This window comes from Scyliorhinus torazame, chromosome 14, assembly GCF_047496885.1.
Source record: "Scyliorhinus torazame isolate Kashiwa2021f chromosome 14, sScyTor2.1, whole genome shotgun sequence".
Lineage (NCBI taxonomy): Eukaryota > Metazoa > Chordata > Chondrichthyes > Carcharhiniformes > Scyliorhinidae > Scyliorhinus > Scyliorhinus torazame.
In genome coordinates this window covers 95,960,670-95,980,601 of record NC_092720.1, presented here as the reverse complement: position 1 = coordinate 95,980,601, position 19,932 = coordinate 95,960,670, and the positions used below count along the sequence as shown (strand labels likewise).

Below are 19,932 nucleotides of genomic sequence, written 5' to 3'. Positions count from 1 at the left end.
ATAGGTACCAACGACATAGGTAGGAAAAGAGATGGGGATGTAAGGCAGGAATACAGGGAGCTAGGGTGGAAACTTAGATCTAGGACAAACAGAGTTATTATCTCTGGGTTGTTACCCGTGCCACGTGATAGCGAGACTAGGAATAGGGAGAGAGAGGAGTTGAACACGTGGCTACAGGGATGGTGCAGGAGGGAGGGTTTCAGATTTCTGGATAATTGGGGCTCATTCTGGGGTCGGTGGGACCTCTACAAACGGGATGGTCTGCACCTGGGCCAGAGGGGTACCAATATTCTGGGGAGGAAATTTGTTAATGCTCTTCAGGAGGGTTTAAACTAGTTCAGCAGGGGCTTGGGAACCTGAATTGTAGCTCCAGTATACAGGAGGTTGAGAGTAGTGAGGTCATGAGTAGGGTTTCAAAGTTGCAGGGGTGTACTGGCAGGCAGGAAGGTGCTTTAAAGTGTGTCTTCTTCAATGCCAGGAGCATCCGGAATAAGGTGGGTGAACTTGCGGCATGGGTTGGTACCTGGGGCTTCGATGTTGTGGCCATTTCGGCGACATGGATAGAGCAGGGGCAGGAATGGTTGTTGCAGGTGCCGGGATTTAGATATTTCAATAAGCTCAGGGAAGGTGGTGAAAGAGGGGGAGGGGTGGCATTGTTAGTCAAGGACAGTATTACGGTGGCAGAAAGGACGTTTGATGAGGACTCGTCTACTGAGGTAGTATGGGCTGAGGTTAGAAACAGGAAAGGAGAGGTCACCCTGTTAAGGGTTTTCTATAGGCCTCCGAAAAGTTCCAGAGATGTAGCGGAGAGGATTGCAAAGATGATTCTGGATAGGAGCGAAAGCAATAGGGTAGTTGTTATGGGGGACTTTAACTTTCCAAATATTGACTGGAAACGCTATGGTTCGAGTACATTAGATGGGTCTGTTTTTGTCCAATGTGTGCAGGAGGGTTTCCTGACACAGTATGTAGATAGGCCAATGAGAGGCGAGGCCATATTGGATTTGGTACTGGGTAATGAACCAGGACAGGTGTTAGATTTGGAGGTAGGTGAGCACTTTGGTGATAGTGACCACAATTCCATTATGTTTACTTTAGTGATGGAAAGGGATAGGTATATGCCGCAGGGCAAGAGTTATATCTGGGGGAAAGGCAATTATGATGCGATGAGGCAAGACTTAGGATACATCGGATGGAGAGGAAAACTGCAGGGGATGGGCACAATGGGAATGTGGAGTTTGTTCAAGGAACAGCTCCTGCGTGTCCTTGATAAGTATGTACCTGTCAGGCAGGGAGGAAGTGGTCGAGTGAGGGAACCGTGGTTTACTAAAGCAGTCGAAACACTTGTCAAGAGGAAGAAGGAGACTTATGTAAAGATGAGACATGAAGGTTCAGTTAGGGCGCTCGAGAGTGATAAGTTAGCTAGGAAGGACCTAAAGAGAGAGCTAAGAAGAGCCGGGAGGGGACATGAGAAGTCTTTGGCAGGTAGGATCAAGGATAACCCTAAAGCTTTCTATAGATATGTGAGGAATAAAATAATGACTCGGGTAAGAGTAGGGCCAGTCAAGGACAGTAGTGGGAAGTTTTGCTTGGAGTCCGAGGAGATAGGAGAGGTGCTAAATGAATATTTTTCATCAGTATTCACACAGGAAAAAGACAATGTTGTCGAGGAGAATACTGAGATTCAGGCTACTAGACTAGAAGGGCTTGAGGTTCATAAGGAGGAGGTGTTAACAATTCTGGAAAGTGTGATAATAGATAAGTCACCTGGGCCGGATGGGATTTATCCTAGGATTCTCTGGGAAGCTAGGGAGGAGATTGCTGAGCCTTTGGCCTTGATCTTTAAGCCATCTTTGTCTACAGGAATAGTGCCAGAAGACTGGAAGATAGCAAATGTTGCCCCCTTGTTCAAAAAGGGGAGTAGAGACAACCCCGGTAACTATAGACCAGTGAGCCTTACTTCTGTTGTGGGAAAAATCTTGGAAAGGTTTATAAGAGATAGGATGTATAATCATCTGGAAAGGAATCATTTGATTTGAGATAGTCAACACGGTTTTGTGAAGGGTAGATTGTGCCTCACAAACCTTATTGAGTTCTTTGAGAAGGTGACCAAACAGGTGGATGAGGGTAAAGCAGTTGATGTGGTGCATATGGATTTCAGTAAAGCGTTTGATAAGGTTCCCCATGGTAGGCTATTGCAGAAAATATGGAGGCATGGGATTCAGGGTGATTTAGCAGTTTGGATCAGAAATTGGCTAGCTGGAAGAAGACAAAGGGTGGTGGTTGATGGGAAATGTTCAGACTGGAGTCCAGTTACTAGTGGTTTACCACAAGGATCTGTTTTGGGGCCACTGCTGTTTGTCATTTTTATAAATGACCTGGAGGATGGGTGAGTAAATTTGCAGATTACACTAAAGTCGGTGGAGTTGTGGACAGTGCGGAAGGATGTTACAAGTTACAGAGGGACATAGATAAGCTGCAGCGCTGGGCTGAGAGGTGGCAAATGGAGTTTAATGCAGAAAAGTATGAGGTGATTCATTTTGGAAGGAATAATAGGAAGACAGAGCACTGGGCTAATGGTAAGATTCTTGGCAGTGTGGATGAGCAGAGAGATCTCGGTGTCCATATACATAGATCCCTGAAAGTTGCCACCCAGGTTGAGAGGGTTGTTAAGAAGGCGTACGGTGTGTTTGCTTTTATTGGTAGAGGGATTGAGTTTAGGAGCCATGAGGTCATGTTGCAGCTATACAACACTCTGGTGCAGCCGCATTTGGAGTATTGCGTGCAATTCTGGTCGCCGCATTATAGGAAGGATGTAGAAGCATTGGAAAGGGTGCAGAGGAGATTTACCAGAATGTTGCCTGGTATGGAGGGAAGATCTTATGAGGAATGGCTGAGGGACCTGAGGCTGTTCTCGTTAGAGAGAAGAAGGTTAAGAGGTGACTTAATTGAGGCATACAAGATGATCAGAGGATTGGATAGGGTGGACAGTGAGAGCCTTTTTCCTTGGATGGTGATGCCTAGCATGAGGGGACATAACTTTAAATTGAGCGGAGATAGATATAAGACAGATGTCAGAGGTAGGTTCTTTACTCAGAGAGTGGTAGGGGCGTGGAATGCCCTGCCTGCAACAGTAGTGGACTCGCCAACACTAAGGACATTCAAAATGGTCATTGGATTGACATATGGACAATAAGGGAATAGTGTAGATGGGCTTTAGAGTGGTTTCACAGGTTGGCGCAACATCGAGGGCCAAAGGGCCTGTACTGCGCTGTAATGTTCTATGTTCTATGTTCTAAGATGAGGCGCTCTACAAGGGGCCTGTGAGAGCAGGGCATATGTATCCTCTTAACCAATCAGATTGAAGAATCAATAATGAGTCGCATTAGGAAACACCAGTTAAATGTTGACCCAGATTTTGTGGTCAGTAGCAAACAAACAGCTTTCCCCAGCCAATATACTTCCTGTTGCTCACTGACTTTCAGTGGTCATTCGTGCTGCACGCTTTGATCATTAAAGAGCTATTGTAGCATGGTGTCCTCCACAGAGATATAACAGAGAGGTGTGCGAACGCGAAAGCATGTCTCTTCAACTGGTCAGATTGAAAAAAATCCTTACTGAGCCACACAGATTCTAAATGAGTTAGAATATTTAATGTAATATAAAATAATGTAATACAAGCAAAATAAAGAGAGGGAAAAAAGGATTAGATTAAAGGGGAGAAAAAACACAGATAGAAAAAAAAATTGAAAAAGTATTTTTTTTAAATTTAAACCAATACGCAACTTCCAATATGTAGAAGTATCAGTTAGGCTGTTTGATGGGTAATTGATATTTACAATGCTTGTAAAATGTCACCTATCCATTGAATAAATAGTGGGTAAGCACCACAATTTCACATCCTTCATATCTTAGCAAAGTAGCAGTTTAATACAACTTGTCCAGGAGCAGGGCAACCTGGACACCAACTTTTTGATTTGACTATGTATGTGTAGTAATCTGAAATTGCTTTTGCATGCATCCTGTAATAATTGTAAACATGGATAACCTCATTACTATTCTTACTACTGTGCCACCCTAGATCATAGAATTCTTACTACATAGCTAATCCACCTACCCAGCACATCTTTGGGTTGTGGGGGTGAAACCCACTCAAACACAGGGAGAATGTGCAAACTCCACACGGACAGTGACCCAGAGCCGGGATCGAACCTGGGACCTCAGCGCCGTAAGGCAGCAGGCTAACCACTGCGCCACCGTGCTGCCCATGGAATTCAGTGTTAAATCAGTATAAATAGTGAACGAAGAGTGGAAGGGTGGAATTGGGACACAGATCAGTAAAAAAAAGAAAAATATGCAGTATTTATTTATTTTTAATTTAAATATCGAATAGTAATTCAAATGTAAAGGAATGCGACTCCGTGCTTGTAAAATTTATTTCCCCATGCCATAGGGTTTTTCTTTGGCAGTGGGTCCTCAGTCATAGACCTAGAATTTACAGTGCAGAAGGAGGCCATTCGGCCCATTGAGTCTGCACCGGCCCTTGGAAAGAGCATTCCATTTAAGCCAACACCTCCACTCCATACCCGTAACCCAGCAACCCCATCCAACCTCTTTGGACACTAAGGGCAATTTAGCATGGCCAATCCACCTAACCTGCACGTATTTTGACTGTGGGAGGGAACTGGTGCTCTCGGAGGAAACCCACGCAGTCACGAGAAGAATCTGCAGACTCCACACAGGCAGTGACCCAAGCCAGGAATCGAACCTGGGACGCTGAAGCTGTGAAGTGACAGTGCTAACGACTGTGTGACTGTGCCGCCCTAGATCATAGAATTCGTAAAGTGCAGGAGGCCATTCAGCCCATCGACTCCGCAGCGACCCCCTGAACGATCACCCCACCAAGCTCACTTCCCTAACCTATCCCTGTAACCCCACCTAATCTACACATCTTTGAACACTAAGGGACAATTTAACACGGCCAATCCACCTAACCAGTACTGTGGGAGGAAACCGGAGCACCCAGAAGAAACCCACGCAGACAAGGGGAGAAAGTGCAAACTCCACACAGTCACCTGAGGCCGGAATTGGACCTGTGTCCCTGCCGCTGTGAGGCAGCAGTGCTAACCACAGTGGTTCAGATTTTAATTATTGCTGCAGATTAAAAATAGAATAACATTCCATATGTTTAAAGCAGAGATTGACAGATTTTTAAATACCAATAATGTAAAGGGATGGCGGGGAGCATTGAAGGTGATGATCAACATGACCACATTGAATGGCGGAGCAGGCTGGACGGGCTCTTTCGCTTACTCCTGTTCCTATGTTTCAACCTTTTTTTTCTGTCTCCTTTATCCTTCCTGCTCCCATCTCTCTCTCTCTTTCTCCCGCTACTACAGCTGCGTGCCCCTGTTCATACAACCTCTAGATGCTCTGTAGAGGGCGCCTCGAACCTCCAGTGCAAACATCCACAGAGTCTGTATGTAGGCACAACGAGCGGGAACCGCAAAATCCGCGCCCCCGCCCCCCCCCCCCCCGTCGGCCCGGGTGTGTCTGTCAATATTTTTCGGCTTGGTTGTCTCCGAAGGACGGCTACTGGAAAAATGTGATGTATTGAACCAGAAATTATCCTTGAGATGTGACTTTTAAGCGAACAAGTTAGCGTGCCGGTCCAATTTGCTCACTGGCTGGACTCGAGTCGCAGTCCCTTCATTGAGGATGGTTAGTGTTTGGAAATGAGTGGGAAATCCGAGAGCTCATTCATTTCCTTGGGGGGCCCTTGTGGTCCGCGGCAATAATTCGCACTTGTGTGATCGACCATTGGTGGAGTGAGTGTTCCTCATCGTGCTTGTTGTTCGAATTGTAACAACTGATGTCTGCGCTGCCGATAAAAAATAGACTTCCGTGACCTTGACAATTCGGGGAAAGCGCCTGTTTTTCAAAGTATGCGAAAGCGTCTGCAAGTGGTGTATATATATAGGTCAAACTACCGCTTGTGTGTGTGCAGTGCATTTTACATTTGTGTCATCTGCTTGACTTCCTAGCGCAATGCTGCCTGTTTGGGAGAAAGGTTTAAGCGTCGCAGGCGGTCAGCCGTGATGATATGAATGCAAATTATTCTCTCCGATTTCATGCACCCACAACCGAATGAATGCACTTTAGGCGCTTGGAAAGCGCAACGTTAAAATGGCGAGCAGAACGTGAGAGAGGCACAACAGATTGAACATTAATATTCTTGCGGGTTTATCACTTCTGAATGTGCAATGCAAGATTGTATCAAAGGTGGCAAATTCTTGTTGAATGTCACTGCAACCACAGCACACAATAGAAATATGTCCCACAGACTTTGCCCGTGAGGTGCCAGAGCGTTTTCACAAAAAACAAGGATTCACCGCGTGTTAGGTTCAGATTGGAATAGATTTAACACCAGGGGAATGAATGGACAGTTGGCGAAATAAAGGGGTTATGGGCATGTGGCTTCCTCAATGCTGAGTTTGGTAGGAGTGCTTTGTTTTTAAATAGGGGGCAAGATATAAGCGGAAATATTTGAACCATTGAAAAATGAAAGCCGAACTTTTAAGACTGAGAATCATCTTCTGCTTTCTCTTTGCAGTATGGATTTATTAACACATGTCTGAAGTCTTTGGTTATCGAAAAATTCGGAGAAGAAACATGGGAGAAATTGAGGTAATTTCTGACCTCTTCTAAGCTAGTCATGTCTCCATTTCATATCATTACCACAAGAGTGATCCAAATGCTTGTCTTGTTGTCTGTACACATGTCAATGCGAACGAGAACGGGAATGAACACGTATTCTGTTCTCTCGGCAGGTATTAGGACACTCGACATGTACTAACCATTAGAGTCAGACTTAAAATCAGTGCTCTTTAGAGATGTCTTTACATTTCTAATAGTTTTAAATAAAAATATCAATCCACGTAATTGGAAGCAAAGAAAACATTCTTTGTTCGCCAGATTTTTGGCTATGGGCTTTGCGCATGTACTTATAATTGGCAAGTACAATTCCTTCCAGTCAGAACTGAATGTGTACCAACGTCGCTGAAATTGTTTTAAATCAATTTTGCCAGATAGTTTTGAATGTATAGATTAAGTTTCAAGGTTACTATTTTTGCTTACACTTAACAGATCCAAAGGATGTTTTATTTTAGTTCAAAAATTGAGCATTTATCACCCTAACGCTGCCGTTATATAGCTTAAAAATAAATCCATGTTGTTCACTGGGTGTTTAGCGTGATTTAAATGGTGTTTCTCAATTTAATGCGACGTGATTAATAAGTTACTGTAAATGTGTTTTTAATATAACTAATACAGTTAAAAGCATTATGATGTGATCTCCTGTTTATTATCCTTCCAAGATCTTTTTTGATCTTGGTTGTGGTTGTGTTTGGTGTTTATTTATAAATGCCTCAATAAAAATGCCCCAGTGATTTACATGAGCCTGTCTTTGCACGTCCGGTCAATAGCAGTGAATGCCCCATTGGGGAAGTTGTGTTTACAATTCCATCTGGCGCCGCCCTTCAGTGATTTGGTGGGTTGAGTAGATCGGTTGAGTCAGTGGGTTGAGTTGGTGAGTTGAGTAGGTGGGTTGAGTACGTGGGTTGAGTTGGTGGGTTGAGTAGATGGGTTGAGTTGGTGGGTTGAGTAGGTAGGTTGAGTAGGGGAGTTGAGTTGGGTTGAGTAGGTGGGTTAAGTTGGTGGGTTGAGTAGTTGGGTTGAGTACGTGGGTTGAGTAAGGGAGTTGAGTTGGGTTGATTAGGTGGGTTGAGTTGGTGGGTGAGGAGATGGGTTGAGTTGGGTTGAGTTGGTGGGTTGAGCTGGTTGGTTGAGTAGATGGGTTGAGTTGGTAGGTTGAGTAGGTGGGTTGAGTAGGTGGGTTGAGTAGGTGGGTTGAGTTGGTGGGTTGAGTAGGTGGGTTGAGTAGGTGGGTTGAGTAGGGGAGTTGAGTTGGGTTGAGTAGGTGGGTTGAGTAGGTAGGTTGAGTAGGTGGGTTGAGTTGGTGGGTTGAGTAGGTGGGTTGAGTAGGTGGGTTGAGTAGGGGAGTTGAGGTGGGTTGAGTTGGTGGGTTGAGTTGGTGGGTTGAGTTGGTGGGTTGAGTAGGTGGGTTGAGTAGGGGAGTTGAGTTGGGTTGAGTAGGTGGGTTGAGTTGGTGGGTTGAGTAAGTCGGTTGAGTAGGGGAGTTGAGTTGGGTTGAATAGGTGGGTTGAGTAGGTGGGTTGAGTTGGTAGGTTGAGTAGGTGGGTTGAGTTGGTGGGTTGAGTTGGTGGGTTGAGTAGGTGGGTTGAGTAGGTGGGTTGAGTAGGGGAGTTGAGTTGGGTTGAGTAGGTGGGTTGAGTTGGTGGGTTGAGTAGGTGGGTTGAGTAGGGGAGTTGAGTTGGGTTGAGTAGGTGGGTTGAGTTGGTGGGTTGAGTAGGTGGGTTGAGTAGGTGGGTTGAGTAGGTCGAGTGAGTTGGTGTGTTGAGTAGGTCGGTTGAGTTGGTGGGTTAAGTAACTGGTGTCCCACGTCTCATAAAGCCACTTGTCAGCTTTTAAAACCGGACCAGCATTTCCTGGCTCCCTGGGAATCCATTGGGTGGAGGGGGAAGGGGTACCTCAATGATGCTCTGGGGACCCAGGAAACAAACTTCGGATGGTTCCGCCAGTTTTACACTCATACCTAATCTGAAAGAGTTAGAAGGGAAAACTACACTTCTGACAACACAGTAACTGTTTTAAATACCCAGAGAGAACCCCTCATGGGACATCCCACACCCCTGACCTCCCCCCCCTCCCCCAGAGGATCCCCAACACTACCCCTACTCTTGACCCCCTCAGAGGATCCCCCCATGAAGCACCCCTCCTCCCAGCTGACACCAATCCTTGCCCAGCACCTTTCCCCATGTTGTTCAGGTCTGAATCCAACCACTGTCCCCTGCTGACCTCTCCCCACACCCCAGGCCAGGTCCAACTCAAATCCCCCCCCCCCCCCCCCCCCCCCCCCCCCACCACCACCACAGCCTCAGCTCCGCCCCCTTCCAGATCCAATGCCTGAACCACCCACTTACCTTTGAAACTTACCATCTCTCTTTCTATTGCTTGTGTGTTAAGAAGGTGGCATGTCCTCTCTCTCTCTCTTGCTGCACTCCATTTACATCATGCTGATACAGCCAGGGCGTGCTTCGCTGCTCATGGACGCAATCTAATGGAAACATTTCTATGTGCCATTTGTGGTGGGTTTTTGAAAGGGTGACCTGATCTCTAAGTGGGCTCATGGGTCCCCCATAACCCCCACCCATGGGCAATGCCAACCCCACACACATGGACATTACCTCACCCCCCCCCCCCCAAGTGATGACAGACCGCAATGGGGTCTCTACTACTTTTAAGGCCATCCCACGCCCCCGTTGAGGCCCCCTCCCATTCCAGTATTGAAACCCCTCATACCCCAACCTTATTGAGAGCCCTTCATACCCACCCTGCAACCCCCACCCTTAGTACCCCTCCAAAATCCTCTTTTCTTGGGCATGGTCCCCCTCAGGCCTTGCCCCTTGGTAACCTGGCAGTGTTCCTGTCAGCTTTGCAGTGCCATCTTGATACCTTGGCAGTGCCAGGATGGCATTGCAAAGGTGCCAGCCTGGCAGTGCCAATGTGCCCACATTCAATGGGAGAGCCTGGTGCCCATCCTGCTCTGACCACCCGGCAGCTTCCCATGGCCCAGGGATCCACCATGTGCTCCATGTTTCTATGGACCAGTATTGAACGGCGCTCGGCTGGAGACTCCCTGGGGAAGCCGGAGTTGCCGGGAGCCTGATAGATCTTGGGTCAGCGCACCTAAGCGGGTTTTAAATGTACTTAGGTGCCCAAGGCTTGGTTACACCCATTGTGGGTGGGATCCTGATTGTGAGGCCTCGTGAAATCTGGGTACATCTCGCGACGCGTACCGACTGTTGGGAAGCCCACAAGAGGCCTCCCCTTCATCTAGCAGCCATGTAACACCCCCATTTGGGCACAGCGTAACCGGTTGACCGGACCCATAGTCTCATCCTGCCTGAGCGAGTAAGGTCGGGCAACACAGGGCTTTGGAATCTGCTGGCGATTACCATTTCAAGGTCAATAACAATTAAGGGATATTGATCTGTCTTAGTAAGGTGCTCTTTTTTAACAGGATTGCTGCTGAAGTTCCAGATACCTTTATGACATTTAAAGTGTATGCGGATGAAAATACAACACGACTGGTGGAGGAAGCTTGCAAATTGTTAGGTAGGTTTCATATTATTATTACCAATATTAGTACATTGCATTTCTACCTTCAGTGTTGCATTCAAATTAATGCTGAAATTATCTTGCCCTCTATGGAGTTGTCTTCTAAAAGCTAGAAATTTCAATGTTGAGAGTACAGTGAGAGAAGTCTTATTGCCCTCTATGGTATAATTCAGTTTGTAAATTAATCAGGTGTTCCTGTTGGCCCACCAGCACTATAGAAACCTAATTTTTCACTGCAATAGATTTGCTCTCAATCAGAATCAGTGAGAATGTTAGTACCAGAGACCTCTGGGCGAATGTTAGGTTCAGGAACAAAAACAGGAATTGCTGGAAAACCTCAGCGGCATCTGTGGAGAGAGATGAAAAGAGTTAACTTTTCAAGTCCACATGACTTTTCAGAACTGGAAGTTGGGTTATTTCCTTGTTTATACTTGCATCCTAAAAATTCTCATCCGCACCTACTTTGCTGTTTAAATGGTGGTGAGACCACAACATTCATTACTATTTATAGGCACAATGGTTATCACAGTGCCAGGGACCTGGGTTCAATTCTGGCCTTGGGTCAGTGTCTGTGGAGTTTGCACGTTCTCCCCATGTCTGCGGGGGTTTCTCTGGGTGCTCTGATTTCCTCCCACATTCCAAAGATGTGCAGGTTAGGTGGGTTGACCATGATAAATTGCGCCAAAGTGTCCAGGGATGGGCAGGTGGCGTTACAGGAATGTGGGGCGGGGAATGGACATGGGTAGAGTGCTCTTTTGAAGGGTTGGTGCAGGCTCAATAGGTCAAATGGCCTCCTGCTGCACTGTAGGGATTCTATAATTTTATGAAATGATATAACAACTTGCCTTTTTAATGGAGGTCTTGTGGCACAGTTGGTATCCCTGCCATCAAGGCAAAGCACTGGATGGAAGTCCAATGTTGGGACTTGATGGTCAAGGAAGCTGCGTTCACAACATGGCTAAAGAAGTTGAGTAGCAACCTGAAAATCGTTTCAACACATAAATCGCAGGCGGTAAGAGTGGGCGAGATTCCTGGTTGCTTGCTCTGTTCATTCAGGCCTGGTTTTCCACACTGAACATTATCAGCTCATACTTTCAGCATCCTGCTATCCCAATGTTGTACATGCCAATGTAAACTAGGGCAAGTCTAATAAATGATGCTGTCAACTTATGCCACAATAAATTTTAGTCTATTGTTTTTAGCTAAGAAAACAAACACTTGTGGTGAGCAATCATTTAAGAATTATAGACATTGAATAAATATTATTGCTGAAAAAAGAGGCATGTTGAAGCTTTTTATCTTGCACGTACCAGGACATTTCACAAGAATATCGATAGAAGGGGAAATAAAAATATTAAACTGTATGAGAAAAAAGTATTGATTGTGGGCAGATAGACTCTGATTGACAGAGGCATTGCCATGGAGAATGCCCCAGGTGACTGACAGTTAACTCCCAAGTATTGTTTGAAATTTAAACCAGGCAGTTTGATCCTGATTGGTGAAAGCATTCCCCTGAGGATTGAGTCAGCAAATACCTATCACTTACTTTGCTTGGCTGAAACAGATGCAATATATATACATGTTCTTTCTGGCTGCAAAGAACAGGGCCCTGTGTATTAATATAGGTAGCTTCCAGTACATGCAAATGCATCACACTGCACCTGACTGATAATCCTAAATTGGTTGTTGGTATAACTCTTCTCATACAGTCTAAATAATTGTTTTCAGCTTATATTTCTATTCTGGCTAAGTGTTCTGATGAGTGCGCGATAAAAAGCTTTGACATGTCCCCTTTTTCAGGAATAAATATTAAAGCTATTTGAATATTTGACAAGCATTGAACACTCATTTTTCATTTGCTCATTGTTCTTTGACTTTCGTCTTTTATGCACCTTACCACCTCTTCATGACTGCTATTGGTGGCAATGCTCTCAGTCACCTTATTTCTATTTTAATCAACTTCCTTTCTGAACTTCTCTGCCTTTCCACCTCTCTCCAGTTTACAAACATTTTCACAGTTCATGCTTTTAAATGATCTTTCAGCCTCCCCTCAACTTCCTCCATGGTTCTTTTGATCTGTTCCTTCAGTTTACTTATTCATCCCACCTCCCACCTCAGTTAAGTGCCTTGGGATATTTTTTGCATTAAAGGTACTGTATAAGAGCAATTTATTGCTGAAAGTCGATTATTGTTTTACATTTTTTTATTGTGACCTCCAGATGTGGAGCCAGCTGTGGTGCTGAAACAATTTGGAGAGTATTTTTTTGAGTTTTGCAAAAAATCTGGATATGATCACATGCTCCGAACTCTGGGTGGTAACCTGATGGAGTTCATTGAGAACCTTGATGCATTGCACAGTTACCTTTCATTGTCATATCAGGCAAGTATAAAGGAGTTATCTGGGGTTCTTTGGCATCAGTTGAGCATAATACACATGGCTTGTTAGTACAGAACTTGAATATTGCTGAATAGAGAGAAACAAATTGCCAAAGCAATTGGTGCAATGCCTTGATCAATCAGAATTGACTTGCCAACCAAACAGCACCTTTTTCTCCTGTCGTACAAACTACTGTGACTGTTTGGAATTTGGCATTCTTGTGTTTGTCCAGATGAGTGTAAGAGAAAGTTTCCCTTTTCAGCAACCTACAATATAAGTTTGTATAGTTATTAAATAGAGAATTTACGGCAGCACGGTGGTGCAGTGGTTAGCACCGCTGCCTCATGGTGCTGAGGACCCTGTGTGGAGTTTGCACATTCTTCCCATGTTTGCGTGGGTCTCACCCCCACAACCCAAAAGGATGTGCAGAGTAGGTGGATTGGCCATGCTAAATTGCCCCTTAATTGGAAAAAAACATTGGGTACTCTGAATTTATAAAAAACAATAGAAAATTTACCATAATTTTAACAACCAGTATTATTCTGCTGATCTAACTTTTTGTTTTAGGATAATAATAAACATGAGACTGCATTAGTTCAGTGCAAACAAGCACTCAACGAGGAGCAACACGTTAACATTGTAAATACAATTTATATTCCTATTATTTACTTTACAATGCCACATAAAAGTATTGAATATTTGTCATACTTATAATTACCATATTACCACCATGCTATTTTCCCTCAGAAGATTTGGGCAGGAAAATAGTTATGTTCCTTGAGTATAAGTGGGTTCCAACATGATATGCTGGAATCAGAGGGTGATTACAGCAACAAAGGAGGCCAATTCTTCAATTAAATCTCTGCTTGTTCTATACAAGAGCAATTGATGTTAGCCAATAGAAGTTTGGAATCAAATAAATACTCTATTTCAGACTCAATGATTTTATACTTTAAAAAAAATTTAGAGTACCCAATTATTTTTTTTCCCAATTAAGGGGCAATTTAACGTAGCCAATCCACCTAACCTGCACATCTTTGGGTTGTGGGGGTGAAACCCACGCAGACATGGGGAGAATGTGCAAACTCCACATGCACAGTGACTCAGGGCCGAGATTTGAACCCGGGTCCTCAGCGCCGCAGTCCCAGTGCTATCTAATGCGCCACATGCTGTCGTTCAATGATTCTATACTTGAGCTGGGTAGGCTCTGTGTATTTTGAAGTACTGATACTGATGAACATGTTTGGATTACTAACAGGATTTGAAAGGAAAATCCTACAAATAAGAGGCTGGAATTCTGCAGCCTTGGCCGCAGATAATCTTGTAATCCAGAACTGTAATGAATAGGCTGATACTGGCTGAGGAAACAATGTGAAACTAAAATAAAAACTGAACAAGATGGAAATACTCAGCAGGTCTGCGATCATCTGTTGCAAGAGAAAGGGAATTAACATTTCAGGTTCCATCAGAACTGGGAAAAGTTAGAAATGGTTTTAGGCAAAGGTGGGTGGGAAAAGGAACAAAAGGAATGTTTGTGATACGGTGGTAAACAGGAGAGATTGAATGACAGAGGAGCCGGTCTTACAGGGACAAAGGAAATTTTGATGGGACAGGAAAAGAAACAAATAAAAAGATGTGCTGAGAGCAGGTATCTGAAAATGAAAATAAGAGAAAAGCAAACATGCAAAAAAAAAATCTAAAAGGTCTGCGAGCTGGAGAGCAGATATTAGGATCTGAAATTGTTGAACTGAGTGTTGAGTTCAGAAAGTTACAATGTGCCCAATCGAACGATGAAGTGCTGCTGCTTGAGCTTATGTTGAAGCTGGGCCGAAGGGCCTGTTTCCATGCTGTAAACATCTATGACTCTAATTTCACTGGACCAGTGTAGTAGTCTGAAAACAGCGATGTCAGTGTAAGAGCCAATTGGAGAATTAAAATGTGAGGTCACCAGAAGCTCGGGGTCATGCTTGCAGACTGAATGGGCTAGCTGGAAGAAGACAAAGGGTGGTGGTTGATGGGAAATGTTCAGCCTGGAGTCCAGTTACTAGTGGTGTACCACAAGGATCTGTTTTGGGGCCACTGCTGTTTGTCATTTTTATAAATGACCTGGAGGAGGGCGTAGAAGGATGGGTGAGTAAATTTGCAGATGACACTAAAGTCGGTGGAGTTGTGGACTGTGCGGAAGGATGTTACAAGTTTCAGAGGGACATAGATAAGCTGCAAAGCTGGGCTGAGAGGTGGCAAATGGAGTTTAATGCAGAAAAGTGTGAGGTGATTTTGGAAGGAATAACAGGAAGACAGAGTACTGGCTAATGGTAAGATTCTTGGTAGTGTGGATGTGCAGAGAGATCTCAGTGTCCATGTACATAGATCCCTGAAAGTTGCCACCCAGGTTGAGAGGGTTGTTAAGAAGGCGTACGGTGTGTTAGCTTTTATTGGTAGAGAGATTGAGTTTCGGAGCCATGAGGTCATGTTGCAGCTGTACAAAACTCTGGTGCAGCCGCATTTGGAGTATTGCGTGCAATTCTAGTCGCCGCATTATAGGAAGGATATGGAAGCATTGGAAAGGGTGCAGAGGAGATTTACCAGAATGTTGCCTGGTATGGAGGGAAGATCTTATGAGGAAAGGCTGAGGGACTTGAGGCTATTTTCGTTAGAGAGAAGGTTAAGAGGTGACTTAATTGAGGCATACAAGATGATCAGAGGATTAGATAGGGTGGACAGTGAGAGCCTTTTTCCTCGGATGGTGATGTCTAGCACGAGGGGTCATAGCTTTAAACTGAGGGGCGATAGATATAGGACAGATGTCAGAGGTAGTTTCTTTACTCAGAGAGTAGTAAAGGCGTGGAATGCCCTGCCTGCAACACTAGTGGACTCGCCAACACTAAGGGCATTCAAATGGTCATTGGATAGACATATGGACGATAAGGGAATAGTGTAGATGGGCTTCAGAGTGGTTTCACAGGTCAGCGCAATATCGAGGGCCAAAGGGCCTGTACTGCGCTGTAATGTTCTATGTTCTATGGAGGTGCTCTGCAAAGCAGGCACCCGATCTGTATTTGGTTTCTCTAATGTGGAGGCAATAGCACTGTGAATATCGATACAACACATTACATTGAAAGAAGTATGCATGTGACATATGCTTGTTTCAATGTAGTACAATGTATTCACTGCTCATAATGTTCAAAATCTATTCCATTTCTTAATATTCCCAATTCTGATGAAACGCCATTGACCTGAAATGGCTCTGTTTTTTCTCTATTTTTTCTCTCCACAGATGCTGCCTGGCCCGCTGAGCATTTCCAGCATTATCTGCTTTTATTTCAGGTTTCCAGCACACACAGTTCTCTGCTTTTCAAACATGAAGTCAGTTAGTGCTCTGTAATGTCAAACTGTATGGTTTCATTGTTAAAATTACAGTGTCTCTTTGCAGACTTGCGGGTTCCTAAACCTCAGCTCCTTGCAACCAACATCTCAGGCTCTAGACGTAGGCACCAGGGGTCTGTCCCGATTTGAAAAGCCAATGCATCACATACAGATTTGGGTAATGAAAAATGATGTGGGTGTTTGCTCAGTAGCTTGGCTTGAAGACTCTGAAGCAAGACATGCCTTTGCTGACTGATCAAATCTATGATTGTCACATATACCCAGCCAACTTGTAGAGTATAACACAATTTTTCTTATCATTTACTGAGTTCAAGCGGAAAACATTTGAAGCATCCCTTCTTTTCTGTGCACTGGAAGTGCATATAATATTCCAAGTGCACACCTTTCCAACTTTTAATTAAAAAGAGCAGTGGATGCGAATTTTACCCCAAAATGACAACACCACCATATTTTTGATAAAGCCTGAATTGCTAAGCTAATTTAAAAGGCAAATTGTTATTATCCTTAGTGAGTAGATGTACTGATCGCGAATTACTTGAATCAATGCAATCCCAAATTTAGTATTTTGTTCACATTATGCAGGAGATGAATGCACCATCTTTCAGGGTGGAAAAAAACGAAGACAGTTCAATGCTACTGCATTATTACTCTGACAGGAGAGGACTGTGTCACATTGTCCCTGGTAAGAATGCTCAGATAAGATTACATTTATAGCTTTTATACTTTTACATACATTTATATACTCCAAACAGAGTGAGAGAATATATGAACAGGTTTAGCATTTTTGAAAGTGGATATATAACCAGGCTCGGACAAAGTGTATCGCAGGCTACTAAAAGAACCAAAGGAGGAGCTGGTGGAGGGAGGAGGTGGTGGAGGCTCTGACCATTATCTCGGCATCCTTCCTGTCCTGGTGCTGGAGGACTGGAAAACTGCTATCATTGTACCATTGTTTAAAAAGGGAGATACGGGTAGACTATTATTACAGATTGTCAATCTAACATCGGTTGTGGACAAATTAACGAGGGATAGAAATATGGAACCTACAGCAGTAAGAGGCTATTTGACCCTTTAAGCCTGTGCCGTCATTCACTATGATAATTGCTGATCATCCAACTCAGTAGCCTAATCCCCCATATCCTTTGATCCCCTTCTCCTCTATCTGCTTCTTGAAAACATACAGAGCGGGATTCTCTGTCCAGTGACGCTGGAATCGCAAAACGCAATTGGGCGGAGAAATGCATGTGAGCTGAAAACCAAGGCCAGCGCCAGGCGCCCAATAGAATGCCATGCTCCGGTGGCATGACAGCGGCTTGAATGAGTTCTAAGCTATTGCCGGCATGGGCATGCAAATTGTACAGTAAAGGCCATTGGAATATCATTAATGGGAATGACCCGGTATTCTTCACGCCTCCCAAGATGCTTTACCTCAGCTAGGCAGAATTACCGACAGTGTGGTTCATTTGTGGCATTTAAAATTGGGAAAAGGTGCCTTGGCTGCTGAGGGAGAGAGAGAAGGTAAGACATGTTCCAAAAGGCACACCTGTGGGCTGCCGGTCCTGCAGTTGTCGGCGGGCGGAGGGGGAAGTCAGCCAGGGCCGGGGGGAATGGTGGGGGGCAATCAAGTGATGGACTGTGGGGTGGGGTGTGTCCCTGGGACCAGGGTGCCAGCCACAAGTCGCCATTGCCATAGCTGTGTGCTCACTGACCACCCACTGTGGCCCCCCCACCACAACCGGCCGCCACCCTGCTGGTGGGGCATCACATGGCCCATGCACAGTGGGTGCCCACAGTAGACCCACAGGAGATCGCAGGACAGGGGCTGCAGAGCATTTCTCTGACATGGCAGGGAGTTGGAGTCAGAGGCTCCCCCTTCACAGCCCCAGTCACCAACTGTGCCAGGGGTGCGGCACGGTGGGCAATGTGCCATGGGGAACAGCCAGGAGTTGGGGTGGGGATGGGAGGGTGCATGCATGGGCAGGTCCTGAAATGCAGGCCAAGTCCACCGTCAGCCCAGTGAACCTGTTTGGACACAGGGGTAACCGCCATGCTAACATGTCCGCCTTTAACCCGCTGCAGGCAATGGAATTCAACATCCAACCAGGAGTTGCTGGCATCTGCCCAGCTGCCGCAGCCCTGGTGGACGCTCGGGGAGGGCCCCGCAGCAGCAGAGCCTGCCTACAGGAGCCAGATGGTGTCCTCCCACTCATTCGCGGTATTGGGACTCTTGGGAATTCTGCATGTGCCATCTCCAAACGCCCGCTCTCCCCAGAGTCCATTGGAGCTGTCTCCAGAACTTGCGGTGGGACATCACATATCTCCGAGGCCTGTTCTCCCAAGATCTGTTTGATTTCTTGCAACTCTGTTACCCTCAATGGCCGATCGTCAGTAGTATCAGCAGCCTTGAATTCTGCATGCGCCATCTCCAAACTTCTGCTCTCCACAGAGTCCAGCGTGGTCCGGGCGTCCCCCGTGACCATCTCGTGTTTGCTTGCAGACCATCGGAGACATATCTCTGGAGCCTCATGTGTGTGGCCAGAGAAGAGCTGTACAATCAACTCATGTTGTTCATCATCCGTCTCACTTTTATCATTGTTAGTAACCTCCAACAGCTTTACATGGTATTTGCCCTTGGATTCAGCATGATTGTGAGACTTTTCACCTGAAAAATATAACTCAGCACACGTAATTACATGTTTTAGAAATAGGGCACCAAGTTCAAAATCAACCTTTTATTTGGTCGCCAAAGCTGAGCTTAAAATTTCACTCTGTGGAACTTAAATGGGACTGAAAAAGTTGAAGAATGATTCCTTGGATGTTGTTCTTGCCGCTAATTTTTGATTGCTTCGACCCCTGTGGTTTGGTTTCGTCCGAGTTGCTTGGACTGTTACATTTTTGCCTTCCTCCAGTTGATTGTGCAGCCTGTGGAGCCGATGATCTACTGCTCATCCACGCACAATTTCAGCGGCTGTGAGTCCACCTGATACACTTTAATAATCACCTCATTCGTGAAATACTCATTATGCCCAAATGTAATCTCCAGAGTGAAGCTTCACAGCTTTTCATTCTCTGTCCATTTAACACTCACATCTCGCAGATGCTCTAATACGGGTTCATCATCTCCTCGTATCATGTCATTGAGTCTATGCATGTTCTTCAAGACTGTTACCCAGGATTGTGGAATGCTCATCGGCAGTTCGTCCCTATGCCTGGTTTGTCGTCTTCCACTAGGATTTCTTCTAAATCCTCATACACCGTGAACACTGTAATGTCTTGCAATGATTCACTGTGTTCAGGTGACCAGCTATCTCCTCGGAGATTAGGCCACTCGACTAGATTCAAGGATTCACATGATTTTATACGAATTACTGAGTCCACATCCAAATCTACAATATGAAAGAGTATTGTGTGCTTAATAGCTGCCATTGAGAGCACTAATTCGCAAACATCAAAAGTCTCTAATGCCGAAGTCTATCGTGATTCCTGACCGATTCACAAAGTTTCGTTTCACATTTAGCTTCTGCAAAACATGCCAATTTATTAAGTTGGTTGTCGTTTTAGGATCAAAGTCACACCAAATGAAAGTATCTTTGAGAATTACCTTTGATTTGAGTACGGAAATGAAATTGTTCAGAACATTCTGATTGTCTTCATGCTTTGTTCTGATTGTGCTTCCATCTTTGTTTCTGTTAGTCATGTGGTTTCTTGGCACGTTGAGATCAATGTAAATGTTGTCTACTGTGTTGATCTCATCTATAGCCTGCACCACTTGTGCATGATCTATGGTGGAACACGCAAAGCATTGCTTTGCAAAATGACCAACAGGCCACACCTGGACATGGCTTTTCCGTAGGCCGGGCATTGCCGTGGGGGATGTCGAGTGCCACATTTCTGGCACAAGATGGCAG

The 19,932-nt window shown here is 45.0% G+C and overlaps 1 protein-coding gene across 4 annotated transcripts in view; it reads left to right on the top strand.

The window, feature by feature from the left end:
* The first annotated feature begins 5,561 nt into the window (after nucleotides 1-5,561).
* LOC140389891 (guanylate cyclase soluble subunit beta-2-like) overlaps nucleotides 5,562-19,932 on the top strand; it is an 88,789-nt gene continuing 74,418 nt past the window's right edge. Inside the window, exons 1-5 of one of the 4 annotated variants that reach the window (XM_072474514.1) lie at nucleotides 5,562-5,721; nucleotides 6,614-6,687; nucleotides 10,163-10,257; nucleotides 12,480-12,640; nucleotides 16,607-16,706. In XM_072474514.1, coding sequence (XP_072330615.1) covers nucleotides 5,719-5,721; nucleotides 6,614-6,687; nucleotides 10,163-10,257; nucleotides 12,480-12,640; nucleotides 16,607-16,706 — 433 coding nt within the window. In that variant the 5' untranslated portion in view covers nucleotides 5,562-5,718. The other 3 variants (XM_072474515.1, XM_072474513.1, XM_072474516.1) reach the window with 3 other exon arrangements.